The sequence below is a fragment of the Rhinolophus sinicus genome, chromosome 5 (assembly GCF_057876585.1).
Source record: "Rhinolophus sinicus isolate RSI-liver-muscle chromosome 5, RSI-T2T, whole genome shotgun sequence".
In the NCBI taxonomy this organism is placed as follows: Eukaryota; Metazoa; Chordata; class Mammalia; order Chiroptera; family Rhinolophidae; genus Rhinolophus; species Rhinolophus sinicus.
The window spans coordinates 10,604,895-10,622,505 of NC_142505.1; the positions used below are offsets into that span (position 1 = coordinate 10,604,895).

General features: G+C 40.0%; 1 protein-coding gene across 4 annotated transcripts in view; it reads right to left on the reverse strand.

The window, feature by feature from the left end:
- SNRK (SNF related kinase) overlaps positions 1–17,611 on the reverse strand; it is a 48,263-nt gene that overhangs the window by 12,755 nt on the left and 17,897 nt on the right. For all 4 annotated transcript variants that reach the window (XM_019724111.3, XM_088798219.1, XM_019724112.3 and 1 more), the window contains one exon: positions 2,177–2,318. In XM_019724111.3, coding sequence (XP_019579670.2) covers positions 2,177–2,318 — 142 coding nt within the window. The remainder of the gene's footprint in view (positions 1–2,176; positions 2,319–17,611) is intronic.

A 17,611-nucleotide genomic window follows, 5' to 3' on the forward strand; every position in this document is an offset into this window, starting at 1 on the left:
AGAGATAAATAGTAATACAAAGGTTCAATTCACCTGGAAGAAACAAGTTTTCAACTTGTTTGTACCAAAATAACATTCAAAACAAAACCTGACAGATCTCCAAGAATAAAACAATAAATCCACCATCACAGTGGAAGAATATCTCAGTAAGTATTTGATCAAACAATCTAAAAACTCAGAAAGGATGTAAGTAATTTTGAACAGCATAATTAACAAGCTTGATCTTTAGGATTTATATAGAACTCTGACCTCAAAAATTGGAAAATATACATGCTTTTCCAGAACAAAAGGATTATTTACAAAAATTGTCTCCATGGTAGGCCATGAGCAGGCTTTAACAATTTGGAAAAAAATATAGCACCATATAGACTATATTATATTCTTGGATCACAATGCAAGCAAGTTAGAAATGAGTCACAAAGCTAATTAGAAAAACTAGTTAAAGATTTAAAACACCACTCAAAAACTCATGGGCCAAATAAACCAAAGAAACTAGAAAATACTCAGAACTGAATCATAACAAAAGGACTAAAGTAAAAGTTAGTGGGATGTAGCTGAAATGGTACTAGAAAGCAATTTATAGCCTTAACTATCACATTAGAAGAGGAAAATTTGGGAGCTGAGTATCCAACATAAAGGAAAAAAACAAAAGAATTAGCTCACCAAATAGGTAGGAGAAAATAATACAGACAAGAAAAAAGAATATTAGTAACATAAAACAAAAAATGTAACAGTAAATTAATAAAGACAAAGGTAGTTCTTTGAAAGACTAATAAAATTAACAAACCTCAGGCTAGGCTGATCAAGACAAAACTAAGAGAAGGCAAAAACGCTCAATATTGGGATGAAAAAAGAGCAAGGTCCCCACTGATCTATCGACTTTAAGAATATAATTAGAAGATATTACAAATACTTGAGGCCAATAAATTTGAAAATTTAGATAAAATGAACGAGTTCCTTAAAAAACACAACTTAGCAAAATCAACACAAGAAAAAGTAGAAAACCGAATGGTCCTATGATTATCAAAGATAATTCCTCTAGGAGGGAGACACAGAGAGAAGGCTTCTCTTTCTTATGCTGGATACGAGTACAGAGGTATTCATTTTATTACACACACATTTTAATCATTCTTTTGGATGATATATGTCAATATAAAAATAAGACTGTCTTAGTTTTTCAGTAGGAACTATGGAGAGACTCCTTGACTTACAAACACCTGACATGCACACACCATATGCCCACAGACAGCAGCCCTGCTTCCTGGGGTGGAGAATAATAAGGGCATAAACATCATCAATATTCATATTGAGTGTTTCCAATGTGCTAGGGACCGAGCTAAGAGCTTTAAATACACTAATTCATTTAATTTTCACAATAACCATAAACGGCAGGTTCTACCATTCTCACATCATTAGAAGGAGAAGCCAGTCTTGGAAACCAGAGTTTGAAAACCTAGGTTCTTAACTAGTATCTATCTAGCACATGGCCTAAGACAGGGCACTGCCTGGCGAAAAGATTCCTCAGGCTGTCAGACTGGCAGCCGATGGGAGAAACTCAAAACTGTTACTACAGCAAAATCCTTTAAGTGGCAGCTATAATCTCAGCTGAGCTTATTGAAAAATATCACCCAGAACGTCAATGAAATACTGAACTTCCAACAGTTCCTTTATTCCATTCCCATATTTCTCACTACACACAGCATTTTATATTCCAGATAATCAACCTGAGTGTACTTTTGGTTGCTGGCTTCCCAGAGTCACATAAACCAAAACAGAGCTCTTCAGTCAACTGGGGGGAGGGGTGTGCAAATAAAATTGTGAGACACACCATATAAATCCTAAAATGGTGTGCTGATGGTCTATTTCAGAAAAGAAAATGCCCTAACTCGTCTCTGGAACTTAAAATAATTCCAGGTGGTCGTGCTGTTTGCTCATGCACAGAGTTCTCGTGCTGATGTCTTCGAGCGAAAGTAGCCAGCACTCCCGGAGACTGAAGAGGCATGTAATAGGTTTCAGGAAAACTGGCATATTTAAGAGAAGTAATACATTCTGTACTCTTAATATTAAATTTCAAATCACGTTCTGGCGTTAACTCCCCAAACCACAAAACACTACATATATTAAGTTCAAAAGTTAAAATGAACCCAGATACTACACGCTTTCTGTTCTTACTTACTCTTTACACTCTTTGGACACGTGGGATGGCACAGTGTATTTACAATCCATGATCATCGTCAACGTTTCACTGTCGTTGGCCTCTTGAAAGGGCGGCTGCCCACACACCAGCATGAAAAGGATCACTCCCAGGCTCCATATATCTATAAATCAAAGATATACTGTTACATGTTGGGCTCGTTAGAAAACCAAAACCAGTTCAGTAAAAGCAGACTAACAATATTAGTTCATGTTTAACAATCAAAAGCATTTATATCTCAAAAAGATCTAGGGAAGAAAAGCCTCAATATGGCAGAGAAGGATTCTGTCCTATTTACTGTGTTTCACTCATTTAAGGCCCAAGCAAGTGCCAGGCACATAGCAAATGGTCAATAAATGTTCAATGAGGAGATGAATTAATTCATTTGTTAATGGCAAGAGCATCAACTGGGAAGTACCGTATTCAGATTCCCAAGCCGATGGACACACACGGCTGTGTTTTCCATTATATTATATACCAGAGATACAACTACTGTTTCCCCGAAAATAAGACCAGGTCTTATCTTTTGCTCCAAAAGACGCATTAGGGCTTATGTTCAGGGGATGTCCTCCTGAAAAACATGCTAGGGCTTATTTTCCTGTTAGTCTGATTTTCGAGGAAACACGGTAAGACATTAATACTCTGCCTACGGTCACAATTATCTCAGTTGTTCTTTACCTCATCCTGGTGAGATAACCAGATCATGTAACTCATGGTCACTTTATAGATGAGTAAATTAAAGCTCAAAGAGGGGAGAAATATTCCTGGGCTGTCAATAAGGAAAAAAGACTGGTTGTGTATTATTTGAGAGGAAAGAACTAGGACCAAAGGTGTCAGCAACAAGGAGGCACACTTTGGCTTAAAAACAGCAGGCGCTACTTAATAAAGCTGTTAATACCCTGCAAAGGGTAGTAAGTTTCCCGTCACTGTACGTATTCCAGCAAAGGCTGGGCGACCATCTGTGTGATACTCCGCATACGGCACTGACTATAGGTCTGGACTAGTTGACATCTGAAGGCTCTAGCATTAGACTAACTCCTATAACAACAAATAGCCCCTTACTTCTTGCCTTTAAATAAAAAGCAAAGTCCTCAACTGGATGGGAAAATGATGTTTTTTTCAGATGAAAAAAGGATGAATCCTTTTAGGACGGGCATCATGTAAATTCATTCAAAAAACTGAAATATAGACATGATTATATAAACATTCATATTAGAAGAGAGAAATTCGAGAAGCTTTCTAGAACACAAAAGGCTTAGAGGAGAATGGAGGGCAGGCCATGTGGCCTTTGTCACTACATCTCAACTGCTGTTTTCTTTTAAGCTTAAACCAAAATAATGTAGGTTCCAGGTTATTTTCCAAGATAATTAAAACTTGTCAATAAAATACCTTTTCCTTGGCCCAAACTATACAAAGAGGGTAATAAAGGCAAAACCCCAAAAGCTATACACACCGTGATTTTTTCATATGTACAATAAATTTTACTAAGGATGCTCCAATGGAAATTAGTGAAGCAGAAGGAAAAATCTACTAACGTTAAAACATTTACAGAATGAGAATGAAAGGGACCTAAGCACCATTCAGTCCAAACCCTTGGGTCTGCAGTGTCCCTAAGAGGTCTGCCTGGCATTGCTTGGCAGATACATACATTATTGGACCTACTGCTCCAGGACAGTAAGCTGGCTCAGGACTCCACTCCACTGATTGACCCACATTTCTTTACCTTGACCTTGGAATCCAGAGGGCCATCCCCATTCAAAGTCAAACAATCTGACTAATGGTGACTAGTGGCACTGCTGTTTAACTATCCAGTGAGAAGAATTTATTACCCCAATACTAGTGATACCTTATTAAGATTTGTAAAGGATATTTATATAGGTTGATGTTTAACTTAAACCCTTTCTGTACAACCTGAACTTGCTATTTTTGGTCACCTGCCCCAACTCTAAAGCCACCAGTCTGAAAAGGTGGCAATTACAATTATCCTTTTAATGAACGTGTCCTTCATTTTACAAGACAATTATATTCTAGAAATTAACTATAAACCCATCTTTCACTTGGAATTTCATCAAGTTTTTGTTTATCATATATACTTGGCAATCTCCTTCACAAGGAGGGCAGATTTTTAAATGGCTTATAAAAACATGCATAAACAAAAATCAGGATAGTCAAAATAAAGATTTTCTCCAGTTGTTAAAATATTAACAATGTCTCATGATACTATCATACCCAAACCTAACCATTAATACATACATATTTGAGATACAATCAATTCATATATTTCCGTACAAATCCTACAAAAACAATTTTTATAAAATGAGTTTGGTTACATTATTTCTTCTACCATCTCAGACTTCAACTGTGGATACACTAGTCGTTTTTTTATTTTTTCTTTATGCTAAACTGGAGATGATATCTGACAGTGCAATTACACAAAACTCATGTTTTAAAAATATAATGAGTAATATAAGTATCAATTAATGATTACCCAATACCCCAATTCTCATTTGGTTAAAGAAAACTTTCTTTTTCTGTTAAATATTAAGCTCAATAGCTACTAGGCAGTCCAACTATTTGGAAATGTTCTCTTCATGATCATTTGCCCAAGGAAACCAACACAGTCTACTTGTTAGGAAGTGATGCATGATTAGAAGAATAAAAATGAAAAACAACGTAAATACACACACACACACTGTTTCTAGTTAGGGCTCAAATCATTTCTGAACATGGAAATGTTTAAAATTCGGGAAACTTAGGAATACAATTCTATCCCAAGTAGTTTGCAAAGTGAAATGACACAATTTGAAGCATTTAAACTAGAGGAGAACGGCAGTGTAATTAAGGGGACAAAGTTTCGGAAAGGGCAACCGATCCCCGCAGCGAAATAACATGATTTTTCAGGGGACTCTTTGTTCCATTTCCTTATTTTCCAGACTTTTTCTCTTCTTTCTCTACTTTTTATCTTTGAAACATTTTACTTTTTCACCCTAAGGGCCAAAGGAAAGAGCTAAAAACAGTCACGAAAGAAACACAAAGTAGTATGACTAAGTTATTTAAAAATGTGTCCCTCATCTTTCAAATGGGAATAGCGACCGCAATGTACTTCCTCTTAAAGCTGCTATGAACATTAAAAGCATCGCGACTGAATCCATGTGAAGTCCTCAGGACAGAAGCTGGCACACAGCGTTCCTCAGAGGCGGCTGCTGCCGCCCCACTCTCGGTCCCCTGTGCCAGGCACTGTTCTAGGCACCAGCAAACACAGAGAGGAATGAGACACCCTCACCCTTACAGGGCTCCAGTTCACCGTGAGAAACAGACAGCGGGTAACAGAAACAGAAAGGAGGTGAGTTCAAGAAGGCACAAAACCACCACAGAGAAGAAAAACTCACAGAGATGGGGGAGGGGAACAAGAAAGGCCTCTTAGTAACACAGATTTAAAAAAAAAAAGTGATGATTCAGGACCTGGGTCTCCATGACTAGATACCTGGTGATACAGGATCAAGAATGGCATCAGGAAGGGTTATCTATCATATAATAGGGGCGGGAGGTAGTACTTGTCTTATAAAAATTCATTTTAGTGAGTATTTTTAATGATCTTTTCTTTTCCCATTTAAAAAAAACCAACAAACAAAAACAAAGAAAAAACAACTTGCTAATAAAACTACAAACTCCCAAGGTACAGCGCATGGCCTCAGCTTGAGACCCTAGGACCACAAGGGACCCACCAAGTCTGTTATGGGGGACAGAGGAGAGGAGTAGTGGGGGGGAAGAAACAGCACTGAACAGGGCTTTACATTACTTTCATTTTTTTGAAATGTTAATAGAATGTCTATTCATATTAAAGGTACACAGGTAAATAAACATCAATCATCTGAAAAATCAAAATGTTGATACTATTTTAAGCATATTTCGAGTTTTAAACCTATCTATAGGCCTTTGGTTAATAAAAAATGGAAAAATAAAATATTAATACCATTCCTTTGGTTAAAAAAAAATAATCTTCTAACTCATGGAACTGTGGGAAGGGTTGGACAGCTAATGAAGTCTGGTTAGTATACAGCCTGGAGCTATTGTTCCCCCTTCCCGGCTCTCAAGCTGGCTGGAAGGAAGCTCTCGGAGATGAGCACGGAAGTCTCAGCGCCTAACATGCAGCAGGCCCGTCTGTCATGATGCAATTGAATGACGCTACTTCTAGTCCTGGAGCGGGAGCTTATACTACAAAGTTCATTTTAGGCAGGCTAACAAAAGATCAAAATGAAAACAAAACAGAATAAAGGAACAACACACTAATGACTGATTTCAGAAAAAGCAATTGTCAAAAGGGGGTGGGGAGAATGTCATGACTACTGAGAGGTTTTCTAAAAACTCATTTCTGAAGGGAATTATCTAGACAGCGAAAGAAAAGAACAGGGATTAGCAAGTACCATGTTTTCCCGAAAATAAGACCCAGCCGGACCATCAGCTCTAATGTGTCTTTTGGAGCAAAAATTAATGTAAGACCCAGTATTACATTATATTATTATTGTATTATTTATATTATATTAGACCCGGTCTTATTTTACTATAAGACCGGGTCTTATATTAATTTTTGTTCCAAAAGATGCATTAGAGCTGATGGTCCAGCTAGGTCTTATTTTCGGGGAAACATGGTAATAAAAATGGGAAGACCAGAAGAAAGGCTTTAGGTAGAAACCTCTATTCTTGTCTCTGGCTTTCTTTCATCAGTGTAGCCATGAGTCATAAAGGCAGCAGTAAGAATAGAACGTTCTAAAAGCACTACAGTGAAGTGGGGACCAACATCTGTTACCACAGCACTTACAACCAGCAGGATTTATGCAACCACTTTGCAGTTCCAATTGTGGTCACCAGCAAAACTGACACATGACCCAGTACTAACTTACACGGCAGAGCTTTCTTAGAATAGCAAGGACTGCCACAGAAGTGTGGAGGCCCCGGGAGCTCCCTGAGGAAACCCAGGACCTTTGCCCTTGTCTGACACTCAGAAACCGCATGCCGATGGTCCCCTGGGTGAGCTACTCACCTGCATTCAAACCACCCAGAGCTCTAAAGCTTCTTTCTTGCTCCTAAGACTAGTGTTGGTTCTAAGGGACATGACTAGAGACCACTGTGAAAGTAACGAAGTGTCAAGTCATTTGGAACAATGAAGAATTTGGGCAAGTCCGTGTTTTAAGACATCTAAATTATTCCTGGTTTTATCAAACACGTGATTTAGAAGCAAAGTTTTATTATTCAACAAGGAATTATTTCTTCTCTTAAAAAATAAAGAAAGAATGAATGCCATCACATCTATTTCAAAACGTTTCTTTCCCAGGCCTGAATTCGTTAAAATGCTAACCGCTCCATGGGGACTGGAACTATCAATGCTGCCCAGACCAGCTTACCGTCTTTTACCCAAACCTGTGTTCTCGCGGGCTCACTGGCACCTCCACCCAACCAAAACTTAGGGGACATCCCGGACTCTGCTCCTGGGTCCTCCGACTTCCAGGTCAGCAGCGCCTGCAATTCCATCACGTGCTTAGGATCCTCAGAGGCTCCCATGCCCCTCAATGTCCCGAGGTCACCCTACACTGCCTCCTGCCTGCAAGCAGGGCCACCTGGTGCCCTGCAGCAACACAAAGTGCTGGAATTACAGCTACTGTCCTGTCCTCCTCCATTACGCACAGCTTTCTAGGATGCAGAATTAGCCCCTCCACGAGGTAGTGCTGCCCGACAGAAGTTTGCTGAATGGAGTGAACTTGAAACTAAGGAGAAAGCAGTGCTTCTGCACACACTGGACAAGGCCCTTCAAAGGCAGCTGTGGCGGAGGGTAGGGCCCAGGGGCAGCTGGCGGTCATTCATGTCCTTCCAAAAAAAGTGAAGAGGGAAAGGAGAGTAAGAAGTGCTCGGAGTGAGTGAGAGTGTGAGTGTGAGAGTGAGTGTGTGTGTCTGTGTGTGGGGGAATCAGTGAAGACAAGCTGCAGTTTGTTTTAGTCGTTTGTTTAAGGTCTTGTGCAAACTTGTTTTTCAAGTCAAAAGAAAACAGGAAACAGTTCAAGGAGTCAGAAGGTTATCGATCACGCCCTGTGGGGCTGCACACGCTCCCAGAAACCCACAGCACAGAAGACACCCTTGCAACTCAGCATTCTCTCACAAATCACTTCACAAATCGGATTTGGCACCAATCAGGAAGTGACCCTGACAGATGAGGAGGGAAAGATACACCAAGCAAAACAGGACAGTTGTGCGATCCTTCAGGAGACCTGGGTTCAAATCCTACCCTGGCCATTTAATTAGCTCTGTGTTCTTGGCCAAGTTACCTGGTTTCTGTGCATCTTCGTTCTCTCTGCGATAAACTGCAGGCAGCACCACTTATCTGGTAATTTCTGAGAGGGTGTCTGGGCAGAGAGTGCTACATGCAGCAGTGCAGAGCTGCAAGGATTGATAAAAACCATGACCTCTGAGCACAGGAGAGAGCCTGGCAGGGACAAGCAAAAGGGATTTTATACTTTTTATTCAATATACTTCTATATATTTGAATTATCTTACAAGAACATTCATTTATTGTGAAAAACGTAATTAAAAATTAGCTGCACTTATCAGGGTACAATGATGTGGACATACTTTAACTAAATAAGCAGAAAGGTCTTTATAGGAATGTAAAAGGTAATTTTAAAAAGCCTGGACATGTCCTCTACTCACTGAGACAGTAATTCTCAACCTGTGGTCTGGGGACACTTGGCTCGGCCACGTTCCCTTCAGGGATTCAGAGACCAACCTCTCCACAGCATTAACAGCTACAGCAGGAATTATTTTAATGGTAATTTTTTTTTTTTAGCACAAATAACTTCCTTCAATGATTTAGAAAACTCAAATAGTAAACTCACTGATGTTTCATAAAAATCCCTAACAGTCTTATAAAATGTGACCAAAGGACAAAAAAAGGGGCAGGGTTATAGGGCCACAAACATTTGGGGTGAACCTCAGTTTTCTTGGTGGCATTGCAACACAACAGTGTGTAAGGAGGGGTAAGGTTCAGCCACAGATTTGTAGCTTTCCCCAATTAGATCTTTAAAGAAATACCTTGTGACACAGGGCTTCCTGGTGGTCCATCACACACCTCAGAAACTGTACCTCTGCATCTCTTTGAAGAGAGGAAGTACAGCTTTCCTCGGACCCATGGTGAGTCTAGAACTCATTAAACATACATACAGAAGCCAAGAAAAAGGAAGGACTATGTGAACAAGGAGAAAAAGAAGAGCAAGGAGGGCGACCACCATTAAACTTCGTAAAGCAGTTTATAGAAGAATGTCCATTTTTCATTTCTGTAGTTCATCTCTGTAATATTTATTCATTTAAACAAACATTAAGAATCTGTCGTATTTACCAGGCCATGAGGATGGGACACAGATAAGATACAAACAAACACACAGTTCCCTCTCTCAAGGACCTTACTATTGAGCAAGGGGGACAAGTGAGCCATCTGGAGTATGCAAAGCTTGGCATCCCCCCATCCAATTCCAAAGGGACAGTCAACCAGGGCATGTACCCTCTGCATTTCATCAGCCTCTTTTTTTAGCCATCTACATACAACCCCTCCATTATTTTTATCCAACGCACTTTTGTGCCTACTCTGTGCCCGGCTTGGTCCCATGCGCCAGAAATGAATACTATCTCACTCCAGTCTTGTTTTCCTACTCAGACAGTGCCACAGATGCTGAAGCCCTACGATTTTTTCCTTAGGTTCCAGGGTTTAAAATAATTCTGAATTAATATTTTAAACTATTAAATGAGGCAATGTTTTACACTATCCTGGATATAATTTTAAATACATCACTATAAGGCTAATAAATCAAGGTAAATTAGGTAAGTCGGTGTTTTCCAAAGACAAAGCCGGTCATATAGAAAATGGGTTACGTAGAACGATGAATAAGAAATATAAAAACAGCAAAGGACGTGGATCTGGACTCAGTTGTAATGAAGCCCAGTCCCATAGTACAGTCTCCGCTGATGAACTTGGCTGAGCTGTGTGGTGCCCCGTTCTGCGCCTGCCCTCCACCTTTCTCCCCCAAAGTCAACATGACCACGTGACAATCCGACTGCCAGAAGCCACGGCCTACAGAGAGGTAAACCACACTCTGCATGTTAATGTGATTGTTTCCCAAGCTGCCATTCGGGGAGTCACGGTAATAACTCCAGGATCTTACATGCAGCTTCCTGACGTGATGGGACAGGGTCTCCCCAGAACAGACCTGCCACTGCCTGGTGCCAGGTCCACCTCAGAGTGTGCACCGATGGTCGGTAAGCTCGGTGCCCGGTATGCACGGCAGACATTCTTCCACAGTTCTTAAAAATACAGTAACTTCACTTGCCCGTTCGGAGTCCATGCAGATATGAGTCCTCTGACTAACAGGATTCCAAATTTATTGTGTTCAACTTGGTTCCGACGACTGATTTTTTTGTTTTGAGAACCAAACTCTTCAGTAGGTTTATGTTTCTCCACCCCACCCCTCACAAAAAAAAAAACAAGCTTAAAGAAATACCCAAGCAGAGGTGATGTTTTCAACTCCCTAAATGTTTCCTATACTACAACCTGAAGTGAACAGAAGTGGTTTCAGTTTCTATACGTATTTCTGTATTAAAATAGTTACTGTTGGGGTGGTCTGAAAAGCTTTTTGGAAGATCCAAGAAACTAACCAGTTATCAAGTACCAGGACTTTCATTTTTCTTTTATCTAACATTAAACACACAGACACACAGAGAAAAGTATCAACTTTAGAAGTTAACCTATTCCCTAAATACAAACAACCTAACATTCTGAAAGTTAAAGACAACTAAAAATGCGTGGGAGAAAAACATATGAGCAAAGGTCCTGGGCCTGCACTCCCGCCCCTTTTCCCACGGCAGCCAAGGTTTCAGAACATTTCAGAAATTCTCCCGAGGATGAATTTCCAAAGCAGAAGAAAGCACCTCAGAAGGAAAACAGGCTGTGATCCTTAAACACCCTGTGGACTGGCAGCCAGGGCACCACAGAAACATAAGCCATCCTGTGATGCCTCCGAAAGAGGACGAGCCGAGACTCCAGCTGCCTAGGAAGGCGGATTTTGCCGCTGGCGCGATGCTTAGTATTTTCTGTGTATTCATCCACCTAATCCCTACAACCACCCTATAGGCAGGAACTATTACTGTCCCCGTTCCACAAGTGGAAGTAAAGACCAGAGAAAAGAATCAAGTTCAGGAGTAGGCAGTAGTGGGGCCTCGCCAAGAGGGTGGCACGCGGGCAGGAGTAGTGTAGGCAGAGGGATGGCAGACGGAAGGGACCTGAGGCAGGAGTGGGTGGGGAACGTGACTAAGAGCAAGGAGCCAGGGTGGCTGGTCGGGGCGGCGCGAGCAACTAGTTCCGTGGGCGGTCCACGTCCGGGAAGAAACGGGGAGAAGCAGGGAAGCCAACCCTGAGGGCCACGCGGACCTCTGTGAGGGCTCTTGTTTGGGTTCTGGATGAAACGGGAGTCTTGAAAGTGTTCTGAGCAGAGAAGTGACAGGAAGAGACTAAAAGGAACAGACCCAAAGGAACTGACAAGCATTATTTTGCATGTGAGTGGTAGTTACCTGAGACTTCACCTCAGCCTGTGGAATTCCCTTCCCCTTCTAGCAATTCCCGACTCACCCTGGCCCAAAGCCCGAGGGCCTCCTCTCATCTGGACCTGTTGACATCTGAAAACCTTGGCAGCTGGGAACAAAGGAATGGAACCATGCTTCTAAAATGCCTTCCTTCTCTTATCTTTTAAGAGACAAATTTCTCCCTCCTCAGTCGAGATACCCAAAGACTCAGAGCTTGGGCCCTAATTTGAAAAGTAGATGAGTAGTAACATCAGGTTTTTGTTCCAATAGGACCCACAATTATCAGCCCTGCACAGCTTTCTTTCCACACAGCATTTTAGAGGAAAGCAGTAAGATGTGCACTAAAGCCCACTTAAAATAAACACCCTGCTGAGTTAACAGTAGGAAGAGCCCTTAGAAAACTGCAAAGGTGCTAGGAATCTTCCAGATGAAGAAAGGATTCTGGGTGAGGCCCCTTCGGCCCTGCAGGAGGCCAGGGACACCCTGACCAGACGCTCAGGGGACGGCAGTGGGAGGAAAGCAGACAGGACAGTCTCTAGGCTCCTCAGAGGAGAGGCAGGGACAAGGGTGCCCGAGGAACTTCCAGCCTGAAGATCCAGGAAGTGGACCAGCATCAGGAAAAATTCCAAAGGAAACTGTTTTTCACTTACTTATCCATGAATAAGCACAGAGTGTCATTAAATGGGGGCGGGAGGGCGGGAATTTAAGCTCGACTATCAACATCAAAAAAGAAGAAATACACATTCTTGTTCACTTTTTGAAATCAAAGAGGTTAAGAAAATTGCCCCCTAACACTTATTCTTTAAAGAACACTAGAATTAAAATGTTGGAATCTGTTACCACTAAGAACCAAAGACATTTGATTCTATGGGTTTAAATCAGCGGTAGGCAAGGCTGGATGCGCCTCAGAACTTAAGGGAGCTTTTCGGTGTTGACCTCACGCAAGACTACCTGAGTCAGAATCTCTAGGGGAGGGCCCAGCAAGGTTTGTTTTTGTTTGTTTAAATCTCCCTTAGGTGAAACGGCCGGGCATTGAGAACCACCAGTTTAAATCTTACCATACCACCAGTGCGGTAGAGTAAATTATACTTTTCAAAGTAGTGTCAACATATATTTCATTTAATCTGAGCCTTATAACACAATCAGAACAATAAACACCAGAACTAAAAATGCAGTAGGGAAAACATTAAAAACACACAAATCATTTGTAACATATTTTTCAGGCCGCTTACTGAAAAATCAATGATTGAGTTAGCCTGCAAAAGCCATCTTTATGGTACCTATAGATTACACCACCCCTAACATTTCATGCTCAAGAATCTTTATTACAAGTATTAAATTCAACAGTATCTTATTTATAAAACCCAAAAGATTTTACTCAAGGCACAGAAACTCTGCTTCCTGCTTCCCAAATACTTAACTGTACAACATTCACATTATAAGGAATGAATATACGAAATACTGAATAAAGTGCTTTTATTTACAGAGGGTTCATGCCAGATCGATTCATTGTGACTTCTGAAATAACTGTCATTTCTCACAGGCATGTAAAACTTCAGAAAGTTTAGGGGAGGATTTTCATTTTTCTTTGGTATTATATGACGAAATGAATGATGTTATTATACTTTGTAAAAGGTATCTTTCAGAGTATGTGACCCTGCTTGCACTTGGCAGCTGGATCTTGAAGGGCATGTGCCACATTTCTATGGACATGTTTTTTTAGTTCTCAACAACTGAAAGCTACATGTGTGAGTAGGCCTGGACCTCACGGTGCAATGCATCTTCTACTGGGCACATGTCATGCAGGCAGGTTTTATGTTTACCTTTTAAGATACAACAAGGTACTACTACTTTAAAGCAGACCAAATTTTCTTCTGTAGGTAGAGAAAAGGCACAAATCAACCCTTAAAAATGTATAATCTCAAACTCCACACTCGGGCCTAAAGCTGTACACAAGCAAAAGGTCTGCTAATCTAGAAACTATCAGGGCCCATATGTCCAAATGTCAAATAGTCTAAGAGCAAGTAATATACAATTTAACCAGGTTCTAACTCTGGGAAGAGAAGGTCAAAGTCAGGAAACACTGAAACATTACTAAGAAAATTATCTCTCTCTCTAAGAAATGGTAAGCTTGTGATGGGAAATAAAACTGTACACAGATTTGGTGCAGCGTGAAAGCAAGTATCTTAACAGCTTTTCTGGAATAAACTGAAATAAAAGCAAGGAGTTATCAATTCATGACATAAACTATAATAGCAGATTTATATAAACCAAAGAGAAATTTTCCAATTTGTGGATGTCTTTTGGACTATTTTAAAGTTCTACTACAAAGGTATTATGGCTTAGGTAGTACCGTGTTTCCCTGAAAATAAGACCTAGCCGGACCATCAGTTCTAATGCATCTTTTGGAGCAAAAATTAAGAAAGACCCGGTCTTATATTATACTATGTTATGTTATATAAGGCCCAGTATTATGTTATATTATACCAGTCTTATAGTAAAATAAGACCAGGTCTTATATTACATTTTGCTCCAAAAGACGCATTAGAACTGATGGTTCGGCTAGGGCTTATTTTCGGGGAAACAAGGTACTATCTGTAAAGGAAGGAGTAATCCTTCAAAAAATGTTTTAATATTTAAATATTTGAACATATGTGTATACACATAATGCCACAATAAGTTCTTTTGGTGGCCACCCATTTGCTAAATTCTCTAGAACTCTTTTAGAGGAGGGCATATGTTGAGATATTTTATCACAGGACTAGAAGCAAGGAACAACTGCCTTAAGTACATTAAATGTGGCTCTAGTTTAACCACAACTCTTGGCTTCAACATGCCAAGACTTCAAAAAACTCAAGTATCATACAAACCATAAGTTGCATATAAATTAATAGTCAAGAATGTCTCAACTTATGTTTTACTAATCTGCTTTTTTACAAGACAAGGCAATTCTTTTCTGGTAGACCAGGTAGTCATTTTTAAATTCACTGGTTTTTAAGATGTTCTTCACCTGCAATAAGTTAGGTCAAAGAAAGGAATAATTAAAGATATTTATTAATATCTTAAGGACACAATTTCAAAATGTGTCCATAGCCTTCATCAGATCTTAAGGCATTAAGGAAAAGAACTACTGCTTTAAAATAAATAAGTACATGCTTTTAACATGGTGAAGGCTAAATGCTCTCACCTAAGTGGCTGTAGGGTAATTTTTGGCTGATTACCTGGTTTTAAAATTGTTCTTATTTTTAAAAATATAGTATAAGACTGACGTTTGTTAGTATGCATTTGAACACTGCAAAAACCCAGTGTGTTTCTATCATAGCAACTTTCATTCCGAGACCATAATCAGGCATTATTATTAAAAATAAAGTAAAAATCACCTCTACACATCTCAGGAACATCTACAGTGAATTATTTGGCTTTCTGGCAATGAATATTATTTTTTAACTTTTTATTTTGAAACAATTAGATTTACAGGAGTTGCCAAAACAAACAACAGAAACCCAGGGAGCTCCCACGTGCGCTTCCCCCAGTGCCCCCAGCAGCCACAGCTTGCTCAGCTGTAGCACAATCCAGAAACCAGGAAACTGCCATTGGTCAAGTCCACGTAGCTTATTCAGATTTCACCACTCATTTGTGTGTGTAGTTTCCATGCAATTTTGTCACATGTGTAGATTCCTGTAACTGCCACCACATACAAAAGTGTTCCATCACCACGGGGCTCCTTCATGCTAACTCTTTATAGCGACACCACTCACCACCATCTTGAACCCCTGGCAACCACCAGTCTGTTCATCATAATTCTATAATTTCGAGAGTTACGTACGGTAAATGGAATTATACAGTATGTAAGGTTCTGAGACTGGCTTTTTTCACTCAGCATAACCCTAAACTATTGCATCAACAGTCTGTTCCCTTTTACTGCTCTATAGTCCTCCAGAGCAAGGAGGAACCAGTCTAACCATTCAGCCACTGAAGGACACCTGGGTTGTTTGCAGGTTTTGGCTGCTACACATAAAGCTGCCCTGAACATCCGCGTGCAGTTCTTCATTTCTCTGGGATAAACCCTGCATCAGGGTTGTAGAGCAGTACATCCAGTATTTAGTTTTATAAGCTTGCCAAGCCATTTCCCAGAGAGGCTGCAGTAGTTATCCTCTTCTTATTCTTTTTCACAGTTGTTCTAGCTATTCTAGGTTCCTGGCCTTTCCATACAAATGTTAGAATAATGTCGTCTATGTCTACAAAAATGTTCCAGGGCTTTTCATAAATCTACAGATCAACTTGGGAAAAACTGACATCTGGATTATGTTGCTTGCCATTCACAAACACGGTTTGTCTCTCTATTTAGGTCTTCTTTGATTTCCTTCATTAGCATTTTGCAATTCTCAGCATAAATTATTTTCGCTATGTGTGTTTTATTAGATGCATACATTTTCTTTGCTGTGATTATAAACAGTATTGTTTTAAACTTCAATCGCCACACATCTGTTAATATATCGAAATGCAATTGATTTTTATGTAATCTTGTATCCTGTGATCTTGCTGAATTATTGGTTCTAGCAATTTTTCTGTAGATACCTTCAGATTTTTCATTGTAGGCAATCATGTCTTCTGCAGGTTGATATGGTTTTATTTCTTCCTTTCTAATCTGTACGCCTTTCAGTACTATCTTGAATAGAGTGGTGAGTACACATCCTTGCCATGTTTCCGAGCTCACGGGGAAAGCATTCAGTCTTTCACCATTAAGTATGTTAGCTACAGGTTTTTCGTAGACACTCTTGATCAAGCTGAGGATTTTCCCCTCTATACCTAGTTTACTGAGAGCCAGCAAAGAGTAATACTGTAATGTAGGGCAAAGTACAGGTTTATGAAGAAAATAACTAAGTTTTTTCATATTCATAGGCATGGGGACACTTTTCATAATTGGATAATCTCCATTAAAAGTTAAACTGCAAATTGTAGAGAATGCATAGATGGTTTGTTTATATCCCAAAAAACTATATGCACTGAATCTAATTCCTAGCCTTTGCACTGCATTAATATGGAGCCATGCTGTAAGTAATTTAACTTTCAATGACATCTATTGCATATTAATTTACCAAACAGTAAATTAATGCAGAGACTGGACAGTTCATTTTTCAAATAGTTTGTCTATAAACTAGGAAGCATGTAATATTGGGGTTCTCAGTTCCAGATCTGTAATGTCCTAGGAAGCCTCTGAATCTCAAGTGAGATGGCAAAATTCTCAAGACTAAATTTAATTCATTTGAACTTGAAAATGACTTAAATATTTCAGTGAAGTAAAAAAAAGTCATAAACAATGTCAGGGTTTTACAACTGAAATGTTGTATCTGTGATCTAAGAAAGAGTTTTCCCATTTTAGAGTTTCTATAAGGAAGAAATCTTTAAAGCATGCTTTAATTTTGCTTTCCAGCACAGAGTAAGCTCTTTCTTTCCCAAAGCTACTTTGGGAACCCCTCCACCCCCACCCAGAAGTCACTTGGAGCGTCACTACAAGTAGGCTACCCACAAGGCAAGCAGCAAGGCAGAGCCTGATCTCTCCAGAGCAAAAGGTATGGCACGTGCCTTACCCCAGCAGGCAGATTCATTCCCCTGCCTGCCCCTCCACGGTCTAACCTGATACAAGCAGCAATAATGAGTTTTTTACTACGTACACTGCTACACTGGCATATACATTCCTGAAAGCCCACAGAGACAACTGAATCAATAGCTCACTGAGGGGATCTGGCCACCCTTCTCTCCCCAGATCCCTAGATATGACAGAAAAGGTAGATAGCA